Source organism: Myotis nattereri (genome assembly GCF_964212035.1).
Source record: "Myotis nattereri genome assembly, chromosome: X".
NCBI classification, from domain to species: Eukaryota; Metazoa; Chordata; class Mammalia; order Chiroptera; family Vespertilionidae; genus Myotis; species Myotis nattereri.
Genome location: NC_138078.1, coordinates 32,737,099 through 32,756,158, shown reverse-complemented (window position 1 = coordinate 32,756,158; position 19,060 = coordinate 32,737,099). Strand labels below are relative to the sequence as shown.

At 40.0% G+C, this 19,060-nt stretch overlaps 1 protein-coding gene and 1 pseudogene across 2 annotated transcripts in view; one reads left to right on the top strand and one right to left on the bottom strand.

Annotated features, from left to right (window-relative positions):
- CHM (CHM Rab escort protein) overlaps positions 1–19,060 on the bottom strand; it is a 283,722-nt gene that overhangs the window by 115,038 nt on the left and 149,624 nt on the right. The window contains exons 7-8 of the mRNA XM_081115452.1: positions 17,255–17,375; positions 12,345–12,570 (exon numbers count right to left, since the gene is read on the bottom strand). Of these exons, the coding sequence (XP_080971578.1) occupies positions 12,345–12,570; positions 17,255–17,375 (347 nt within the window). The remainder of the gene's footprint in view (positions 1–12,344; positions 12,571–17,254; positions 17,376–19,060) is intronic.
- LOC308510947 (histidine--tRNA ligase, cytoplasmic-like) lies at positions 17,869–18,856 on the top strand (annotated as a pseudogene). Its single transcript has 2 exons — positions 17,869–17,889; positions 18,053–18,856. The product of its transcript is annotated as a histidine--tRNA ligase, cytoplasmic-like (transcript).

The window sequence follows — 19,060 nt, the reverse complement described above, 5'->3', positions numbered from 1 at the left end:
TAGGCATCGATCAGGCTGGCAGGGGAGTGGTTAGGGGGTGATCAGGCTGGCAGGCAGAAGTGCTTAGGGGCAATCAGGCAGGCGAGCGGTTGGGAGCCAGCGGTCCTGGATTGTGAGAGGGATGTCCCAGATTGGAGAGGGTGAAAGCTGGGCTAAGGGACACACACACCCCTGGTGCATGAATTTCATGCACCTGGCCTCTAGTAAGATTATAAGAAAAGACTACAAGAACATTTTATTCTCCCTGCCTTTAAATATTTAACTGAGTAGGCTACACCAATTCAATATATATACTGATTTGCAGTAAACCAGTAGTTCTGAAATAGGAGTTATGTTGCCCCTATGGGACATCTGGCAATAACTGAAGACATTTTTGTGTAGCACAAGTAAATGGGTACTCAGTGGATAGGGTCCAGGGATGATGCTAATCATCCTTTGATGCACAGAAGAGCCCTTCCCCAAATACAGCAAACAATTATCCTTCCAAAAATGTCAACAGAGTTGAGATTGAGAAACTCTGACCTAAACCAAGAGCCTCTAGAATAGCGGTTCTCAATCTGTGGGTCGTGACCCCTTTGGGGGTCACATGACCTGTTCACAGGGGTCACCGAAGACCATCGGAAAACACATATATAATTACATTACGATTCATAACAGTAGCAAAATTATAGTTATGAAGTAGCAACGGAAATAATGTTATGGTTGGTGGTCACCACAACATGAGGAACTGTATTAAAGGGTTGTGGCATTAGGAAGGCTGAGAACCACTGCTCTAGAACAACTGTGTATCTGCCCATGTTCAATGATAGATGGTATCAGACCACTAGTAGTTTGGCTCAGAATAAGCCCAATCATCTTACTCTTTTCAGGATATGTATTAGTTAACAGAGCAGTCTGAGATTCCTATAACTTCATCAAAGTGTCCTCTGTGTGCCTTGATTGAATTAATTTCATGTCATATTTGTTTAGGCTCCTTCCAATCATTTTTGAGTACTGATGCCATTTATAACTAAATTGCACATTCTGAAACCTGAGGAAATATATTTTCTTATTCTCTAACTAGAGGCCCAGTGCACAAAAATTTGTGCACTTGGGGGAGGGGCGTTCCTCAGCCCTGCCTGCACCCATTTGCAGTCCAGGACCCCTTGGGGGATTGTCCACCTGTCGACTTAGGACCACTCCCTGGGGGATCAGGCCTAAGCTTGCAGTCAGACATTCTTCTGGTAGCCAGGGAGCCCTCGGGGGGGTGTCCGACTAAAGGCTTAGGCCCCCAAGGGAGCTGTGATGAGGAAGCTGGGGTAACAGAGGAGCCACGCTGTCCTTCCTCACCGCCCTGGGTCGGGTCACACACAGGACACCCGGGCAAGCCGGCCGATCGCTGCTGCCCGGCCCGGCCACCCCGGGTAGGGTCGCACACGGGACACCTGGACAGCGGCTGGGCGGGCCGGTGGATCCCTGCTGCCCCACCCGGCTGCCCCGGGTCAGGTCGCACATGGGACGCCTGGGGCAGGCTGGCTGATCGCTGCTGCCCCGCCAGGCTGCCCCAGGTCAGGTCACACATGGGACGCCCGCCATCCCGGGTCGCAGGTAGCAGGCCCGGATGGCGGCAGGGCAGGCGGGATGGCGCTGTCCCACCCCACCGCCCTGGGTGGCAAATAGCAGGCCTGGATGGTGACAGGGCAGGCAGGATGGCGCTGACCCGCCCTGCCTGCAGTATGCAAATTAGCATGCTGATTAGCCAATGGGAGGCATAGTGAAGGTACGGTTAATTACCATGTTTGTCTAATATTAGATAGGATTGATCCCTAAGTGTGTGTTTTCTTTATTCAACTAGAGTAAACACTCTTGACACTGACATCAAAGACTGTTGCTGTCAAATTGTTTTTTACATGTATCCACTACATTTAAGAGAGTACTAGGCAGAGAAGAGAAGCTAAAATATATAGCTACTGAATTAAAAGGGAAAAAAATTAAAATAAATTAATAACAAATAATAGAGATGGTTCTTCTCAAGTTTTCTGCTATTTTTGAATCTTTTTTTTTTCTTATTAATTAGAATTAGGCCCAGGAAGCCATTCCCCTGGATGATTCCATTTCAATAGTGTTCCATCAGCAACACCTGGAAATTTATTAGAAATGCAATTTTCAGGTCCCACTCCAGATCTACAAGTCAGACTCTGGGGATGAGACCTAGTAATCCATGTGTTAAATTCTGACATAGGTGAAAGTTTGAGAAATACTACTCTCAACAGAGTAGTATTGAGATAAAGAAAATACTACAGTTTCTTTAACATGCAAATGGTGTAGCAATTCATAAATACTTACTATTCATTTATTCATCAAATACTTAATGAATGAATCAGGTTTTTCAAAAAGTATTATTATATTTTGTAGACAAAAAGCATATTCAACTGATTAAACTGAGGTAGAAAACCTTCCATCTATTTTTGTAAATAAGAGATTTTTGAAACACGTCATGTCCATTCTTTTACATATTGTCTATGACTGCAAATCGTTTCAACAGAGACCACATGACTTGTAAAGCCTAAACTATTTACTATATGACCCTTTACAGAAAAAGGTTGTGGGCCTCCTGGATTAGAACACCAAGTTTTGCTCAGTCCCTAAATCAGCCTCATACTTGCCCTGGTGGCATTCTACAACAGCAGCAGCAGCACCAGCAATAATTATAATAATTATAGTAACAGTAATATCAATAACAGCTAACATGTATGCAGTACTTATTAAGGCAAGCACTGTTTTAGGCACTCTCCAGATATTAATTTATTTTAATCCTTACAATCTATGAGGTAGATACTATTATTATCCCCATGAAAAATGAAGAAACTAGAGTATAGAAAAGTTAAATAACTTGTCCAAGGATACACAGCTAGTAAATGATAGGACCAGGATTTTACCCCATTGGTCCAGCTCTAAAATGTACCCCCTCATTGATTATTCTATATTTATGATTTCTCCACACCACTATACTATAGATATCTGTTTGCATTTTTCCAAAGAGATGTCTGTAAATTACAGTTCCAATAGCAACATTTTCTAAGTTTTCCTGTATCTCTACGGTCTTTAGATACCCCAAACACCTTTTACTTTCATTGAAAATTCAAAGCAATAGTTCTCAATCTTTGTTTTTAGGTCATGGATGCCCGTGAAAATCTGATGAAACTATGAATTTTTTTTTCCTAAAGACACATATATAACATCTTGTATATAAACTCCAAGGACCTATGGACCTTAGATTAAGAACCTTTGACATATCTCAATGCAGCTCTACTCAGCTGCAGTGTTGTAAAACAATAGTGTGTAGTGATCCACTATGAAAATATTTCTTACTTAACCATACGATTTATGAACTCAATGTTCAATTAATTTGTTTCTTTTGAATTCACTTTAGCAATGCTTTAACATTTAATTTCAAATATTTAAGGCCTGATTCAATAATCAAGCTTTATACACAGACACAACATTTAAACTGATCAAATCCACCAATTAGACATAGGGCCAGTTTATGCACCTACATTTAGGTGTATCATGCAGTTCTACCATGATGTGTTGGGAGCATTAAACAGAGAAATGCTAACTAATTTCCAAAACCTAACTGCTAATGGACTCAGATCCACATTAGTGTTTATTAAATGCACACATACAGTTATAAGGGTGGAGGGGATATTGATTTGCTCATGGTCTGTTTTTCCTTTTACCTTTATCAATTAAAATGGGAGAAGTTGAAAGATTTTCTTTATTCATCTAAACCAATATTTGCTATTGGGCAGAGAATCAGAACATGTTTATAAAATACCGTAAGAACAGCCCTATTCTCTCCAGCTTTCTTTAGGAAAGTGACTATGTATTGACAGTAAGAAAAAAAAATATCACAGCAAATTACAAGTTGTTAAAAGTTGACAAGTACCACAAATATTTAAAAATCCCCCAAATCTATTTTTTATTAATTACCTCCTTTTATTGTTTACAGAAAACATTGTTTAAAAATTGTATAAGAGGTGAGACATAAAAAATGCCTATCAGGAAGTCTGATTCCTAGGCTCAGCATCTTTTTATGTTAAGTTTCCTCATTTGCAAAATTAGACAACCAGTCAAAACAATATAAAAGCATTCTTCCCACTCAAATTTTTTTGTTGTATTACTACCAGAATAGTAGGGAGATTTTTTTTTATCAAGAAGAGAAATTAAAGGAGAATGTTGTTGAAGGGAAAAATAATAATGTATTGTCAAATTAGATCTAAAATCTAACCAATACTTGTTGGGTGAAAGGACAAGAACATTTAGGGCAGACACTAAAAGCCATCTCAATTCTGCTCTGACTTCACATGCAATTGAATATATAAACTAATAAAAGTTTCCTTCAATATAATCTGTGGCCAATTTTAACTACCCTCTCTTTACAAAACACAAGTAACAATCTCTGGGCAGTCTGGGTCTATCTATAAAAAAATGTAAAGTTTGTTTGTGCCCACTGGTACTGCTACATTTCACAGGTTATGAAAACATGACACAATATATAAAACCTACTCTGAATCAGAAAGTAATTCTAAAGGCTACTATGTTACCAACCATACAGATAACATAAATGAATTAGTCAGTTAGGGCTTAAAAAGAACTTCTGTTTAGAAGATATATTATGAGAGTTTAAAAACCTAAATACTACATACATATCCTGTTCTGCATGCCAGAAAAAATATTAACCAACTAAAATATAGTAGGGAAAATTCTATGGCTTGCTAGACTAGAAAAACATACTGGTTTCAATGACTTTTCTTCCAATACGGTCCAATTTATGTATCATGACATATTAATGGGTAGTAGGTAGTATAATAAATAAGCATCATTTTCTTTGCTTAAAAATCTATTTAAATTTATAAAAACCTCAAAGGGCATTTATTCATGAAAGTTATCTCTAGTAGTTAAAATGTTATACCGTTTATGCAGAATTCACTTAGAATGCAAGGATACGACTTACAAATGTCTTTGAATCCTTCACATAAATATGCATGCATGCCATTTATAACAGTAGCCTTGATGAGAACACACTGTAACTGGCTGTGAGAAATGCTTAAGAGGCTTATATTAAAACAGAATATAGAATGGTGGTTAGAAATCACAGAACAGGTGACACCTAATTCTGATAACCTGGTGATAAAAAGTGTATGCTATGATATATAGATGGTGATAGTGTTAGCACTTTAGGACATAAACACAACAATATTTATATGAAATTATAAAGTATTATACAGGGAATCAAAAATTAAATTAAAAGTTAATATGCCTAGGCCACATAAATGCAGTTTTATTATAATTCACACAGACTCATATATACCATATGTAGGAAGAACTCTGAGTAACTTTAATTACCAAAGAACCACCCAAAAGTTTAAGACAAAATGTTTTTTGTTGTTTTTAACATCTATCTATCATCTACCTATCTATCTATCTATCTATCTATCTATCTATCTATCTATCATCTATCTATCATCTATCTATCTATCTATCTATCTATCTATCTATCTATCTATCATCTATCATCATCTAGCTACCTACGTATACACACATTTAATTACAACACTCTGAAAGTATCGCTTTAAATTGGGAAGGGTGAGGTATAAGTTTTATAACAAACATTAAATCTGAACCACACACAAAATTCTGAGATAAGTTAAGTTCTGAAGAAGATAAAAAGATATGGAAGGCTGATCAAACCTCAGCATTAGGAGATTATTATACTGTTTGGGGAAAAATGTTTTCTTGTCTAGGAATTAAGACATAAGGGTCTCATTCTGAAATTTTATTTCAGCACAAGAATAAAAGAAAATAAAAGTTTAAATAAAACTTTTAAACATCTTTTCCCATAAAAACAACAAATAAGCAAAAACCAAATACATATTTAGAAAGTGTATAAATTGGAAAAGAAAATATAGAGATTTAGTGCATATGGGAGATAACCATCGATGTTTCTTTCTCACATCAATGTTTCTCTCTCCCTACCTCTCTCTAAAATCAATTTAAAAATGGAAAAATAAATTATGTTAAATATTTCATTTTCATAATGTACTAGTAAGGAAGCCAGGGAACTTTGGCTCATTCCTCAATGATATGTTCATTCTGTCCCTATATTCCTTACCCTAAAGTTCTGTAGGAGTAATCACTCCTACAAAATGGCACCATGAGAAGAATGTGGCTCCTTTTGAATCAGGCCATGCCACAGGAAAATGAAAAGTATGATTAAGAAAATGATAGAACTCCCTGAAAGTTATCTCTAGTAGGAGGTCCTCAGGTCCTGGGAGATACGACACTCCCTATCCATCCCTACTTTGACAACCAATTAAAGAAGAAAGAACTTGTCTGGAAATACACAGAACCATCATATTCAGAATTAAGTTACTTTTAAATTATAAAATTCTCACCTCCATTCATAAAATCACATAGTTAACAAATGTAGATTGAGAATACCTACTTCCACTTCTAGCAATACATTGGATTGGAAAGTGTAAGGAGACTTCCAGTTGCAACCAAAAAAAAACTATTTCTTATATTAAACAAAATTTTTGTTGCACTGAGGCGATATAAGGAAATAAGAGGACTATCCACAGGAACCTCCCTCCCCGCAAACCCAAACACACACGCAAATATACATGCACAGAATAAGCAAATGCTGAGCTGAATTCAAAGCTTTGAGCATCAAATATTGCAATTGAAAAAAATCAAGTCTTATTGCCCGTATTAAATGAAGATGCTCTAAGAGGAGTGGAAGTGAGCTCAAGAGTTAGTGCCTTCTGACTGAAGCAAACAAATAATCCTTGAAAAGAAGCATCCTTAATTTGGGTTTCTAGATTTTCACAGATTAAAGTCGATGAAATATAAACTCTCAATCAAAGATAAACACGGCACAAATAAATAAACCATTGACATATATCAACAGAAACAACAGATGGCAGAATGTAAAATTTCTATATATAAAAAATGGAGAACAGTATGGAGTGTCCTCAAAAAACTAAAAATGGAACTTCCACTTGACCCAGTCATCCCACTTCTAGGAATGTATCCCAAGAAACTAAAAACACCAATCAGAAAGGACATATGCACCCCTATGTTCATAGCAGCACAATTCAACATAGCTAAGATTTGGAAACAGCCTAAATGCCCATCAGCAGATGAGTGGATTAAAAAACTTTGGTACATCTACACAATGGAATAATACTATGCTGCTGTAAAAAGGAAGGGACTCCTACCATTTGCAACAGCATGGATGGAACTGGAGAGCATTATGCTAAGTGAAATATGTCAGTCAGAGAAAGATAAATATCACGTGATCTCATTCATTTGTGGATTATAATGAACAACATAAACCGATGAACAAAAACAGATCTAGAGACAGAGAAGCATCGATCAGATGCTCAAACCTCAGAGGGAAGGTAGGTGAGGGTGGAGGTAAGGGGGAGAGATCCACCAAAGGAATTGTATGCATGCATATAAGCATAAGCGATGGGCACAGACAACAGGGGGTGAGGGTGAGGGTGAGGGTGAGGGTAAGGGTGAGGGTGAGGGCAGGACTGGGGGGGCGTGGAGGGACAATGGGGGAATAAGGACACATTTGTAATACCTTAATCAATAATGGAAAAAAAAATAAAAGCCAAGATCTGGGGGGAAAAATGAACAAACAGAAGAGAATATCAAACAATGACAGAGAAGATTTGGGGAGGAGATGAAAGGTAAAAATATTAAAGTCAAAAGTCAAAAGAGTTAAACTACAGCTTAGTCACGGGTGAAGAGAATTAATAAGCTGGAAAACAGATATTAATAAAGTATTCAGAATGCAGCGAGAATGACAAGGATAGAGAAAACAAGAAAAAGAGATTAAGAAATAGAAAAGTGATTTTCTTTTTTTTATTTGCTTACAAATAAAATGATGAGAAGAAAGACAATGGAGGAAAACAATAATTGCAAAAATACTGCTTGATAATTTTCCAAAATGATAAATGACAATTTACAGATAGAGGAAATGCAATATAGTTGTTTATACCATATGAAATTGTAGGTCAAATGGTTTAATATTGTTACTTTCATATGGTTCAACTTATATCAAGCTAGATAAACATAGAGTGTCCCAAAAAATGTATACACACTTATAACAGCTGATAACTCACTTAGTTTTCACTCATTTTCAGAATTAACTGATTTGAAATAATGGGCGAAGCCAGACTAAACTTTGAACTAAGAAAAGTTATCCTAAGGTGCCACTAGAATTTTTCTTATGGGGATACATAAAAGATAAAGTTACAAAACTGGCAACAGTCAATGAATTGAGGGCACACAAATACCGATAGAAATGATTCTTGATGTTTGCAATTCCACTGTTTCGTGTTATCAGCAGTGCTTAGACCAGATAGGTTATCAGTTTGAAAACAGGCATTGACAAAAAAAATTACACATTTCTGTAGATGCTTTTAAATATTAAAAATGAATTATATGTTAATAAACACTGACATTATAATCATTCAAGGTGTGTATATATTTTGGGGGACAACCTATATAAAGGAATCCTAAATTCATTGGAATTAAAATGCAGAACACCAAAGACAAACTATCTTAAAAAAAACCTGAGAGAGAAGAGATTTCACTTATAAAGAAATGATAATTAAGCTGACATCAAGTTTCTCAAAAGCAAAAATGGATCCCAAATATCAATGGAATAAATTTTTAAAGTACTGAGAGAAATATTTAAAGTGGTGAGCACACAATGCAATATACATATGCTATATTATAGAAATGTATACCTGAAACCTATATAATGCTAATAACCAATGGCACCGCAATATATTTAATTACAAAAAATGAATGGAAACAACCAAAGCGTCCTGCGATAGAGACCTGGATAAAAAATATGTGGTACATATACACAACAGAATACTACTCAGCCATAAGAAAGGATGAAATAACGCCATTTATAACAACGTGAATGCACCTTGAGAACATTGTACTAAGTGAACTAAGTCAGTCAGAAAAAGCTAAGAACCATATGATTTCACTCATATGTGGAATATAAAACTGAAACTCGTGAACACAAATAGCAGTGTGGTGGTTGCCAGAAGGAAGGGGGTTGGGGGAGGAGGGGGTCCTAATATATGGTGACAGGAGAAGATTTGACTTTGGGTAGTGGGCACATGGTGCAATATACAGACCTTGTAAAATAGAAACCCACACCTGAAACCTACATGTTCATGTTGACCAATGTCACCCCAATAAAATTAAAAAATGAATTGCCAACCTAGAAATGTTTACGTAGCAAATCTTCACTCAAAACAAAGAGGCAGAAGTTTTTTTTCATATATGCAAAAACCAGGAAGCATTTACCACCAACAGATATAAAGTAGAGGAACTTTTAAAATTCCATACTTCAGAAGGAAGGAACAGATTTCTGTTAATAAGGCTCATCCTGACTGGTAGCAAAACAAGATCGTCAGATGAAATTAAAAATATGTAATATGTTATTTAAAGCTCTAAATACAGATTCAGAAAAGTTTTAAAAAATAAAGGGATAAAGAAAGATATAACAGACAAATACTCAAAAGTTGAAGTAGCTATTTGAATATCAAAGTAGACCTTAAGAAAAATGTATTATTAGGGATGAAGAAAGTCATCAGATAATGTAAAATATTAAATTAATTGGGAAGATTAAACAATTATAAATTTTTATGACTAATAAATTGCCTCAAAATAAATATTAGGTAAAAACGTATAAAATTATAGAGATAAATTGACAAATCAAACATCATAATGGGAGATTTCAAAACACCTTACTCTTGTATTGATAGGTCAAAGAAAAGAGTCTTCAATAAAAACAAAGTTTGAAAATTACAACTCGAAGCTTGGCTTAATAGACTCCAAGACCAATAATTAGAGAACCATGTACCAACAACTAGATAAACACATTCCTCTTGAGAACACATGAAAAATTACAAAAATTCAGGACATAATAAGTCATAAAATAAAGTTTGAAGAATTAGTACTATAAAAACAATTTCTAGACACAATACAATTAAATTCACTAAAAACAGAAGAATCAAACAAATTAGCTCTTTTAAAACACTTCATAACAACTCATGGGTCAATGAAAAAATAGTAATAGGAATTAAGATACATAGGACTACCAGTAAAAGATAATAAAAATAATCCTATATAAGAAAAGTCTAATATGCTAAGTGTCTGGTCGCCTGGTCAACCAATCAAAGCATAATATGCTAATGATATGCTAAGGCCGCTCAACCACTCGCTATAACATGCACTGACCACCAAGGGGCAGACAGTCGAACTGTCGACCATTCGCTATGACATGCACTGACCACCAGTGGACAGACGATCAATGCAGGAGCTGCCCTCCACAGGGGGAGCGCTGCTCAGCTAGCAGCTGGGCTCACAGCTGGAGAGCGCAGTGGTGGTGGCAGGAGCCTCTCCTGCCTCTGCCGCAAAGCTAGGTTATCTGACTGCTGGCTTATGGGCCTAAGCGGTCAGTTGGACATCTCCCGAGGGCTCCCGGACTGCGAGAGGGTACAGGCTGGGCTGAGGGGCAGCACCACCCCCCCCAAGTGCACAAATTTCGTGCACCGGGCCTCTAGTACATAATAACTGTGTAAGATTCAAAACAGTAGTGAGAACTTTATCATCATAAATGCTTACATTATAAAGTAAAAAAAAAAAAGATGACTAGAACTCATTGGGTATCAGCCTCAGAACTGACAAGGACAGGAGATAGGAGGGATGAGCTGAACAAAACCCAAAGAAAGGAAAATAAAGGATTTAATAAAGAGCAGAAGTTAATGAACAGGGATACAAATGATAACAGAGAAGAAAAAAAAACCCAAAAGTTAATTCTTTGAAAACATAATAGAGACTGTGAAACTTGCCCAAGAGTGCATGGCTAGTAAATGGAGGAGCCAGGATTTATATCTATGCAGTCTGTTTCCACAGTCCAGATTCTTAACTACTGTGCTCTACTACCACAAAAATGCTACACACAAAAGAAAAGATTGCAATACCTGACTACATTAATCTTTTTTAAAAATATGTATTTTTATTGATTTCAGAGAGGAAGGGAGAGGGAGAGAGAAATAAAAACATCAATGATGAGAGAGAATCACTGATTGGCTGCCTCCTGCACATCCCCTACTGGGGATAGAGCCCAAAACCTGAGAATGTACCCCCAACCAGAATTAAATCTGGGACCCTCCAGTCCACAGGCCAATGCTCTATCCACTGAGCCAAATTGGCTAGGGCTGACTACATTTATCTTACTGATATCTATGCATCATAAATACTATAAGGCAAGATATACATAACACATATAACTGAGAAAAGATTAGTGTTCAAAATATATTAAACTTCAACAAATCAGTAAGAAAAAGATAACCCAAAAGACAAATGGGCAAAAGACACTAGAAAGCATTTCCCAGAAGAAAATACAAATAACCAATGACCATATGAGAAGACATTCATAAGTAATCTGGATAATGCAAAATAAAAACACAATGTGATATAATTACCAATTTATCACTTTGTAAAGTATATGATGGCCTAAACACTATGCTATATACCTAAAATTGATATAAAATAATATTGAATGTAAACTGTAATTGAAAAATAAAATTTAAAAACATACAATGTGATGGTATTTTATGTGAGGTAAATTGACAAAAATTAAAAAGTTTGATAATACCAAATATTGGCAAAGATGCAGAGCTGTGGGAATTCTGACATACTGTTAGGGGAATGTAAACTGATACAACTCTCTGGAGAAATAACTGGGCATTATCGTGAATGAACATTCCTATATCTATTCCATGCCTCAGGAATTCCAGTCCTAGGCATGTATCCTAGAGAAACTCTTGATTATGTATATCCTGAAACACATACAAGGATGTTAATAAAAGCAAAAAACTTGAAACATCTGGTGTCCTTCAATACAAAAATGGAAAAATAAATTGTGCTATATTTACAATATATAATTCACAATGCATAGCAATGAAAATAAATTTACTATAATTATACACAAGAATGATACTTTGAAACATAATACTGAGTGGAAAAAGAAATGTACTGTATGATTCTATCTTTAAAGCTCAAAAACAGACCAAACTGAATTTATCATTTAGGTATTAAGTAGGTATGCAGGATGAATGTTTATAAGAAAGTAGAACAACAAAGTATAAGTTTGAAAATACTAAATCTTAAGTAAATCTCATTTTTGTCTTTCTAATTTTCATCCTTTATTCAAGTATCACCTTAACAACAAAAAAAAGAACCAATGGCAGTCTTACCTGCAGAAACACTGAGGGAGTTCCCCTTGGCCATATAAAGGAAATAAAAAAGGAGTGTTGCCATACCGCCCAAGACAGTGAAGAAACTTTCTGGTAGCTTGGAGACCATCTATGGTACTGCTGGTTGTCTTTGATGTCATTGCAATTGAATGCAGAACAAAATGTTGGAGGTTGGGAGTTAATTTTTGAGTTTTTAAATATTCAGAAAATGTAATCTCCTCATAGGCTATGAAAACAAATATGAAAATTTATCAGTTAAAATCAGAACTACACTTCAATTTAAGACTATTACACAAAAAAATGAGATCAAGCCTCTCTAAAACACTTGTCAAAGGACATGGGTGGTAATAACATTACATTTTGGACAAAGACCAGTGATTTTTTTTTTTTGGGGGGGGGGACCACTAGAAATCTCAACTGGATTGATGGCACAATTTTTAAACTTTAAATGATGAACCTTTGTTTAGTATTTTACAGATTCAAAAAGTAGAAAAGCATTAAATAACTCACTAACCATCACAATTGCTTTCTGAGGTTGGTAGTAGCTTTACTTTATCATTAAAACAGCAGAAAAACACACACATTTATATAAAAAAAAACACATAGACACAGACAACAGTGTGAAGATAGCGAGAGGGAAAGTGGGGTAGAGGATAGATGGAGGTGGGAAAAGAGGGGCAGGAATGGGAACAGAAGAGATTTTGCTTGGAGCGATGGACGCATGATGCAGTTTGTAGATGTGTTGTTGAGCTATATACATCTGAAACCTGTACGATTTTGTGAACCAATGTTACCCCCAATAAATTCAATTAGAAGATAAAACTGCAGAATAATACCAATAATTGTATTTTGAAATACTAAATATAACAAAGGGCAAGTTTTTGATGAAAATACTATGAGCAATGCTTGATTTTTTGAAATGTACATATTGTTATTAAATCTAGAAACAATGAACTTAATAAAAAGTAATGAAAATTAATTTCCTTATGGCTAGTGGAATTGATCTTACTGCCTTATAATCATACCACAAAAGATAAGAAACCACTGGAAACTTTCTTTAAACCAGGGGTGGAGAATGTCCAGCCCACAGGCTGTATAAGGATGGGTGAGGGGATATGGCTGTTTGCAGCTGGTCACACCCCCTTCAGGGTGGGGGTTCACAATGGGGTGCCTGGCCAGTCTGGGCGAGGGACTGAGGGCCGTTTTCAGGCTGGCGGGTGACTGAAGCTCCCAACCTCTCCTTTTTTTCTTTCTTTTTTTATTCTGGGATTTATTTACCTTCTATGGCTGTCACTGGAACTGAGAGCCGGCTTTAGCTCTGAGGCTCGGCTCCAGCTCTGAGACCTCAGCTGCTGAAAGCAGGTATCTGGTTTGTTTGGGTTCTATAATTGAAACACTGTTGCAACTCCAGCTTGGCCAGCTGGCTGAAAGCATGGGGTTTGTTTAGCTTCTATATTTGCAACATTGTTTCTTAGACTGCAGCTCAGAGGCTGGCAGCGGCAGGCAGGGAACCTTGGCTTCCTCCTTCACTGGAGCAAGCAAGCCTCCTGTTCACTTCAGCTGCCTGGCTACCGGTCGTCATCTTGGTTGGCAGTTAGTTTGCATATCTCGATGATTAGCCAATGGGAAGGGTAGCGAAGTTATGGTTAATTACCATGTTTCTCTATTATTAGATAGGATACTGCTGTAGTTCTCATTATAACTTTATAGATGAACTGTCAATAGTATGTCTACTTTGGAAAATTTTCTATTCTAATGCCCTTCAAGTAAAAAGCTCTTTCACTAAAGTGATACATTCAATTTTCAATAAACTGTAAAGTAACTGGCCCGAGATCACACAGGGAGATGGGTCAAAGCAAAGACCAGAAACCACATATTCTCCTAATCCAGTTGTTTCCACCATGTCATCTAGGCTTTTAAAAAAAATGAATCAAAATAAATAATTCAATATTCTAAGCACAGTAATCCTGTAAAAATGAAAAACTATAAATTTTCTAATATTGATGAAAAACATGAATGGAACAATGCAAAAGAATACAGTATTTTCTTTGTTATCCATGGATCCATTTTCCATGTTTTCAGTTACCCACAATCAACCACAGTCCCGAAAATATTAAATGTGAAATTCCAGAAATAAACAATTTATAAATTTTAAATTGCACAGGTTTCAGTAGCATGATGAAAGCTTGTGCTATCCTGATACACCCCACCCCATTCCACTCTGGACAGGAATCAGCCCCTTTGTTCAGCATATCCACACTGCATACACTGTGAGTTGTTTATTCAGTATCCATCTCAGTTATCAGATCAAATATCTCAGTATCACAGTGCCTGTGTTCAAGTAACTCTTATTATCTTATAATAGAGGCCCGGTGCACAAAAATTTGTGCACTGGCGGGGGGGTTGGGGGATGTCCCTCGGCCCCACTTGTGCCCTCTCACAGTCTGGGACCCCTCGGGAGATAACGACCTGCTGGCTTAGGCCCGCTTCCGGGTGGCAGAGGGCAGGCCCAATCCCTAGGTGCCTACCCCGCAGCCCCTGGTCGGGCTAAGAGCAGGGCCGATTGAGGAGTTGGGGCGCCGCCCCCTGTCATGTACAGAGCAGGGAGGATTGGGAGGTTGAGATGCCACCCTCAGTCACACTCAGGGTAGGGCTGATTGGGGGTTGGAGCACTGCCCCCTGTCACACTCAAGGCAGGGCCAATGGGGAGGTTGTGGCACCACCCCCTGTCACGCACAGAGAAGGGCAGATAGGGAGGTTGTGGCGCCACCCCGTCACACACAGAGCCGGCCAATCAGGGGGTTGGGGCGCTGCCCCCTGTCAGGAATAGGGCAGGGCCGATGGGGGGTGTTGGGACGCAGCCCCCTGTCATGCTCAGGGCAGGGCCTATCAGGAGGTTGTGGCGCCCCCACCCTGTCATGCACACACAGCAGGGCCGATGGGGGGAGGGGTGGGTTTGGGCACAGCCTCCTGTCACTCACAGAGCAGGACCAATCGGAGGGTTGGGGCACTGCCCCCTGTCACACACAGAGCAGGACCCATAGGGGGTTGGGGACCTCCCCCGTCACGCACAGAGCAGGGCCGATCCGGGAGTTGGGGCGCTGCCCCCCAACACGCACAGAGCAGGGCCGATCAGGGGGTTGGGGCACTGCCCCCTGTCACCCACAGAGCAGGGTCGATTAGGGGGTTGGGGAACTGCCCCGTCACCCACAGAGCAGGGTCGATCTGGGGGTTGCGGCACCACCCCATGACGCTGCTCCAGGGGCCAGGAGGGCTCTCCGTTCTGCTAATCCCAGGGCCGGGAGGCCTAATGGCTCCGCTGATCCCGGGACCGGGAGACCTCTTCACTCCGCTGACCCTGGTGCTGGGGGCCTCGCGGCTCCGCTGACCCCGGGGCCGGGAGGCCTCTCCGCTTCGCTGACCCCGGGGCCGGGAGGCCTCTCCGCTCCGCTGACCCCGGTGATGGGAGGCCTCTCCGCTCCGCTGATCCCGGGGCCGGGAGGCCTCGCAGCTCCACTGTTCCCGGGGCCGGGAGGCCTCTTGGCTCCGCTGATACCGGGGCTGGGACGCCTCTCGGCTCCACTGATCCTGGGGCCCTGAGGTCTTGCAGCTCCGCTGATCCCGGGGTCCTGAGGCCTCATGGCTCCGCTGATCCTGGAGACGTGAGGTCTGTGGCTCTGCTGATCCCGGGCTCCTGAGGCCTCGCTGCTCTGCAGCTTCGGGGCTGTTTGCCTTCGCTCCACAGCTTGGAGCCTGCGTATGCAAATTAACCGCCATCTTTTAGCTTCTATAATTGAAACATTGTATCTTTTGGAGCTGTCGCTTCAGGAGCTCAGAGCCCAGCAGTGGGAGGCGGGAAACCTTGGCTTCCTCCATCGCCGGGGCAACCAAGCCTCCTGTTCGCTTCAGCTGCCTGGCTGCCGGCCACCATCTTGGTTGGCAGTTAATTTGCATATTGCCCTGATTAGCCAATGGGAAGCGTGTCGGAGGTATGGTTAATTACCATGTTTGTCTATTATTAGATAGGATAATAAAAGGTTAATATGCAAATCAACCGAACGGTGGAAAGACCGGTCACTATAATGCACACTGACCACCAGGGAGCAGACGCTCAGCGCTGGAGCTGCTTCCTGGTGGTCAGTGCACTCCCACAGAGGGAGCACCCCTCAGTCAGAAACCCCGAGCCAGGTTCACGGCTGGTGGGTGCAGGGGTGGTGGCAGGAGCCTCTCTCGCCTCCACAGCAGCTCTCAGGATGTCTGAATGCCAGCTTAGGCCTAAGCTGTCAGTCGGACATCCCCTGAGGGATCCCAGATTGCAAGAGGGCACAGGCCAGGCTGAGGGACCCCCCCCCTCTGAGTGCACGAATTTCATGCACCCGGCCTCTAGTATTTAATAAGAGCAGTGACACTGGCAATTCGTAATCAAAGTGAAGCCAAAAAGTGTATGTATGTATAGGAAAAACCTAGTGTACATAGTGTTCGGTAATATCTGCAGTTTCAGGCATCCACTTGGGGTCTTGGAACATATGTCCTGTGAATAAGGAGGGACTACTGTATCATCTACGAAGAACCAGTTGTCAACAATATTTAATTAACAAGAATAAAAATTAATACACAGCACAGCGTTTCTTCAACGATAAAAATATTCTATACCTGCACTGTAGCCACAATAGCTACTAACTACATTTGGCAATTGGATACATGAAATATGGTTAGTGTTGACTGAAGAATTGAATTTTACATTTTATTAATTTTAATAGCTACATGTTGCTAATGGCTAACCTAATGGATAGTGCACAGTAAGAATGTATTTTAAAAGAGTAATAATTGGCTCACTACATTAGAGCAAACATATTAAAATAATAAGAAAGCTTAAGTAATTATAGAACACAATTAAATGAACACAGTACCTTTATATTCATCAGGATGTTTCTCATACTCCATACAAAATGTAAGAAATTTCATTAGCATTCGCTTTTCTACCATAGTAAGTTGTTTACTATTAAAGACATCTGCTCTCGAACAAGGAACCTGAAACACATGATTTTTTAAGTTAAGAAACTGCTTCCTAGTGATAAACAAGTATTCCAAAAAACTTTTTTTTTTCAGTTAAGTATAACAAGATTATTTCCATTCCAGCCAGGCTGTGTCACATTACCTTCCATCAGTTCTAATAACATCTCTGTGGACTCCAGAGCTAATTAACTTGTGAGCTCTCACACTTAATTTATTAAGTTACTCCTTAAGTCATTAAAAGGCCAATGGTGGTTGTATAGTTGGCTCTCTTCTCCCCCCTCCCCCCCCCACAGTGGTAGGAGGAAACAGGAAAAGTAGATGAGTGCGATGATGAAGGAATAGTCCAGTGGTCAGCAAACTGCGGCCCCTTGAGTGTGGCTCTTCCACAAAATACCACGTGTGGGTGCGCACGTACAGTGCGATTGAAACTTCGTGGCCACACTCAAGGGGCCAAAGAGCCGCATGTGGCTCGAGAGCCAGTTTGCCAACCACTGGAATAGCCCAATAGATGGAAAGGAAACCAGAAATAGTAACAGACCCAAGAATGCTGGGGTTTTCCTCTGGGCTGATGATCAGAGAAAGAAGAAAATGGCCTATGCATAAGTGCAAACTGGCCTTCAGAGAGAGAAGAGTTCCCAGGAATGCCCACTTAAGAAACTCCCAAGGACCTCTAACTACCTCTCTCCTTGTAGGATTTTGACATTGCTGAGCAATTTGACTCCATGATTCCTGATGCAGAGTGCCTAAAGATCATGAATGAGTGAGATCCTGAATTCACTTCAAATAGGTGACTTTCTGGTCAAGGTGAATGATCAGCACATCCTAGCTGGGATGCTTATAATCTGTGGGGTTCCTAATAGCAAATTCCACACCATCTGCTCATCAGTGGACAGGCTAGACAAGGTGTCCTAGGAGCAAGTAAAGAATGAGATGGTGGGAGAGAAGGGCCTCACACCTGAGGTGGCTGGCCGCATTGGGGACTTCATCCAGCAGCATGGTGGGGTATCTCTGGTGGAACAGCTGCTCCAGGATCCTAAACTATCCAAAAACAAGCAGGCCTTGGAAGGCCTGGGGGACCTGAAGCTGCTGTTTGAGTTCTTGACCCTGCTTGGCACTGCTGACAAGATCTCCTTCGACCTGAGCCTTGCTTGGGGGCTGGACTACTATACTGGGTTGATCCATGAGGCAGTGCTGTTACAGACCCCAGCCCAGGCAGGGGAAGAGACCCTCGGTATGTGCAGTGTGGCTGCTGGAGGGCGCTATGATGGTCTAGTGGGCATGTCTGACCTCAAATGGCACAAGTTGCCATGTGTTGGGCTCAGCATTGGAGTGGAGTGGATCTTCTCTACCATGAAGCAGAGGCTACAGGCATTGGAGAAGAAGGTACGGACCAAAGAGACACAGGTGCTTGTGGCATCTATACAGAAGAGCTACTATAGGAGAGACTGAAGCTTGTCTCAGAGCTGTGGGATGCAGGGATCAAAATGGATGTCTGAAGAGAAGACCTTGTGAACAAGCCAGCCCCTTTGCATGTGCTGAATTGAGAAATCTACCAGAGGAAAGTGGACAGGCACTATTTAAGGCTAAGACAAAACTCACAAAACTCTGAATATGTACTTCAATAGCTTTGCACACTTCCAGTGGGAAACCTGAAGAGTAGTTAAAACAGACTTTTTAAAAAAATATATTTTCATTGATTT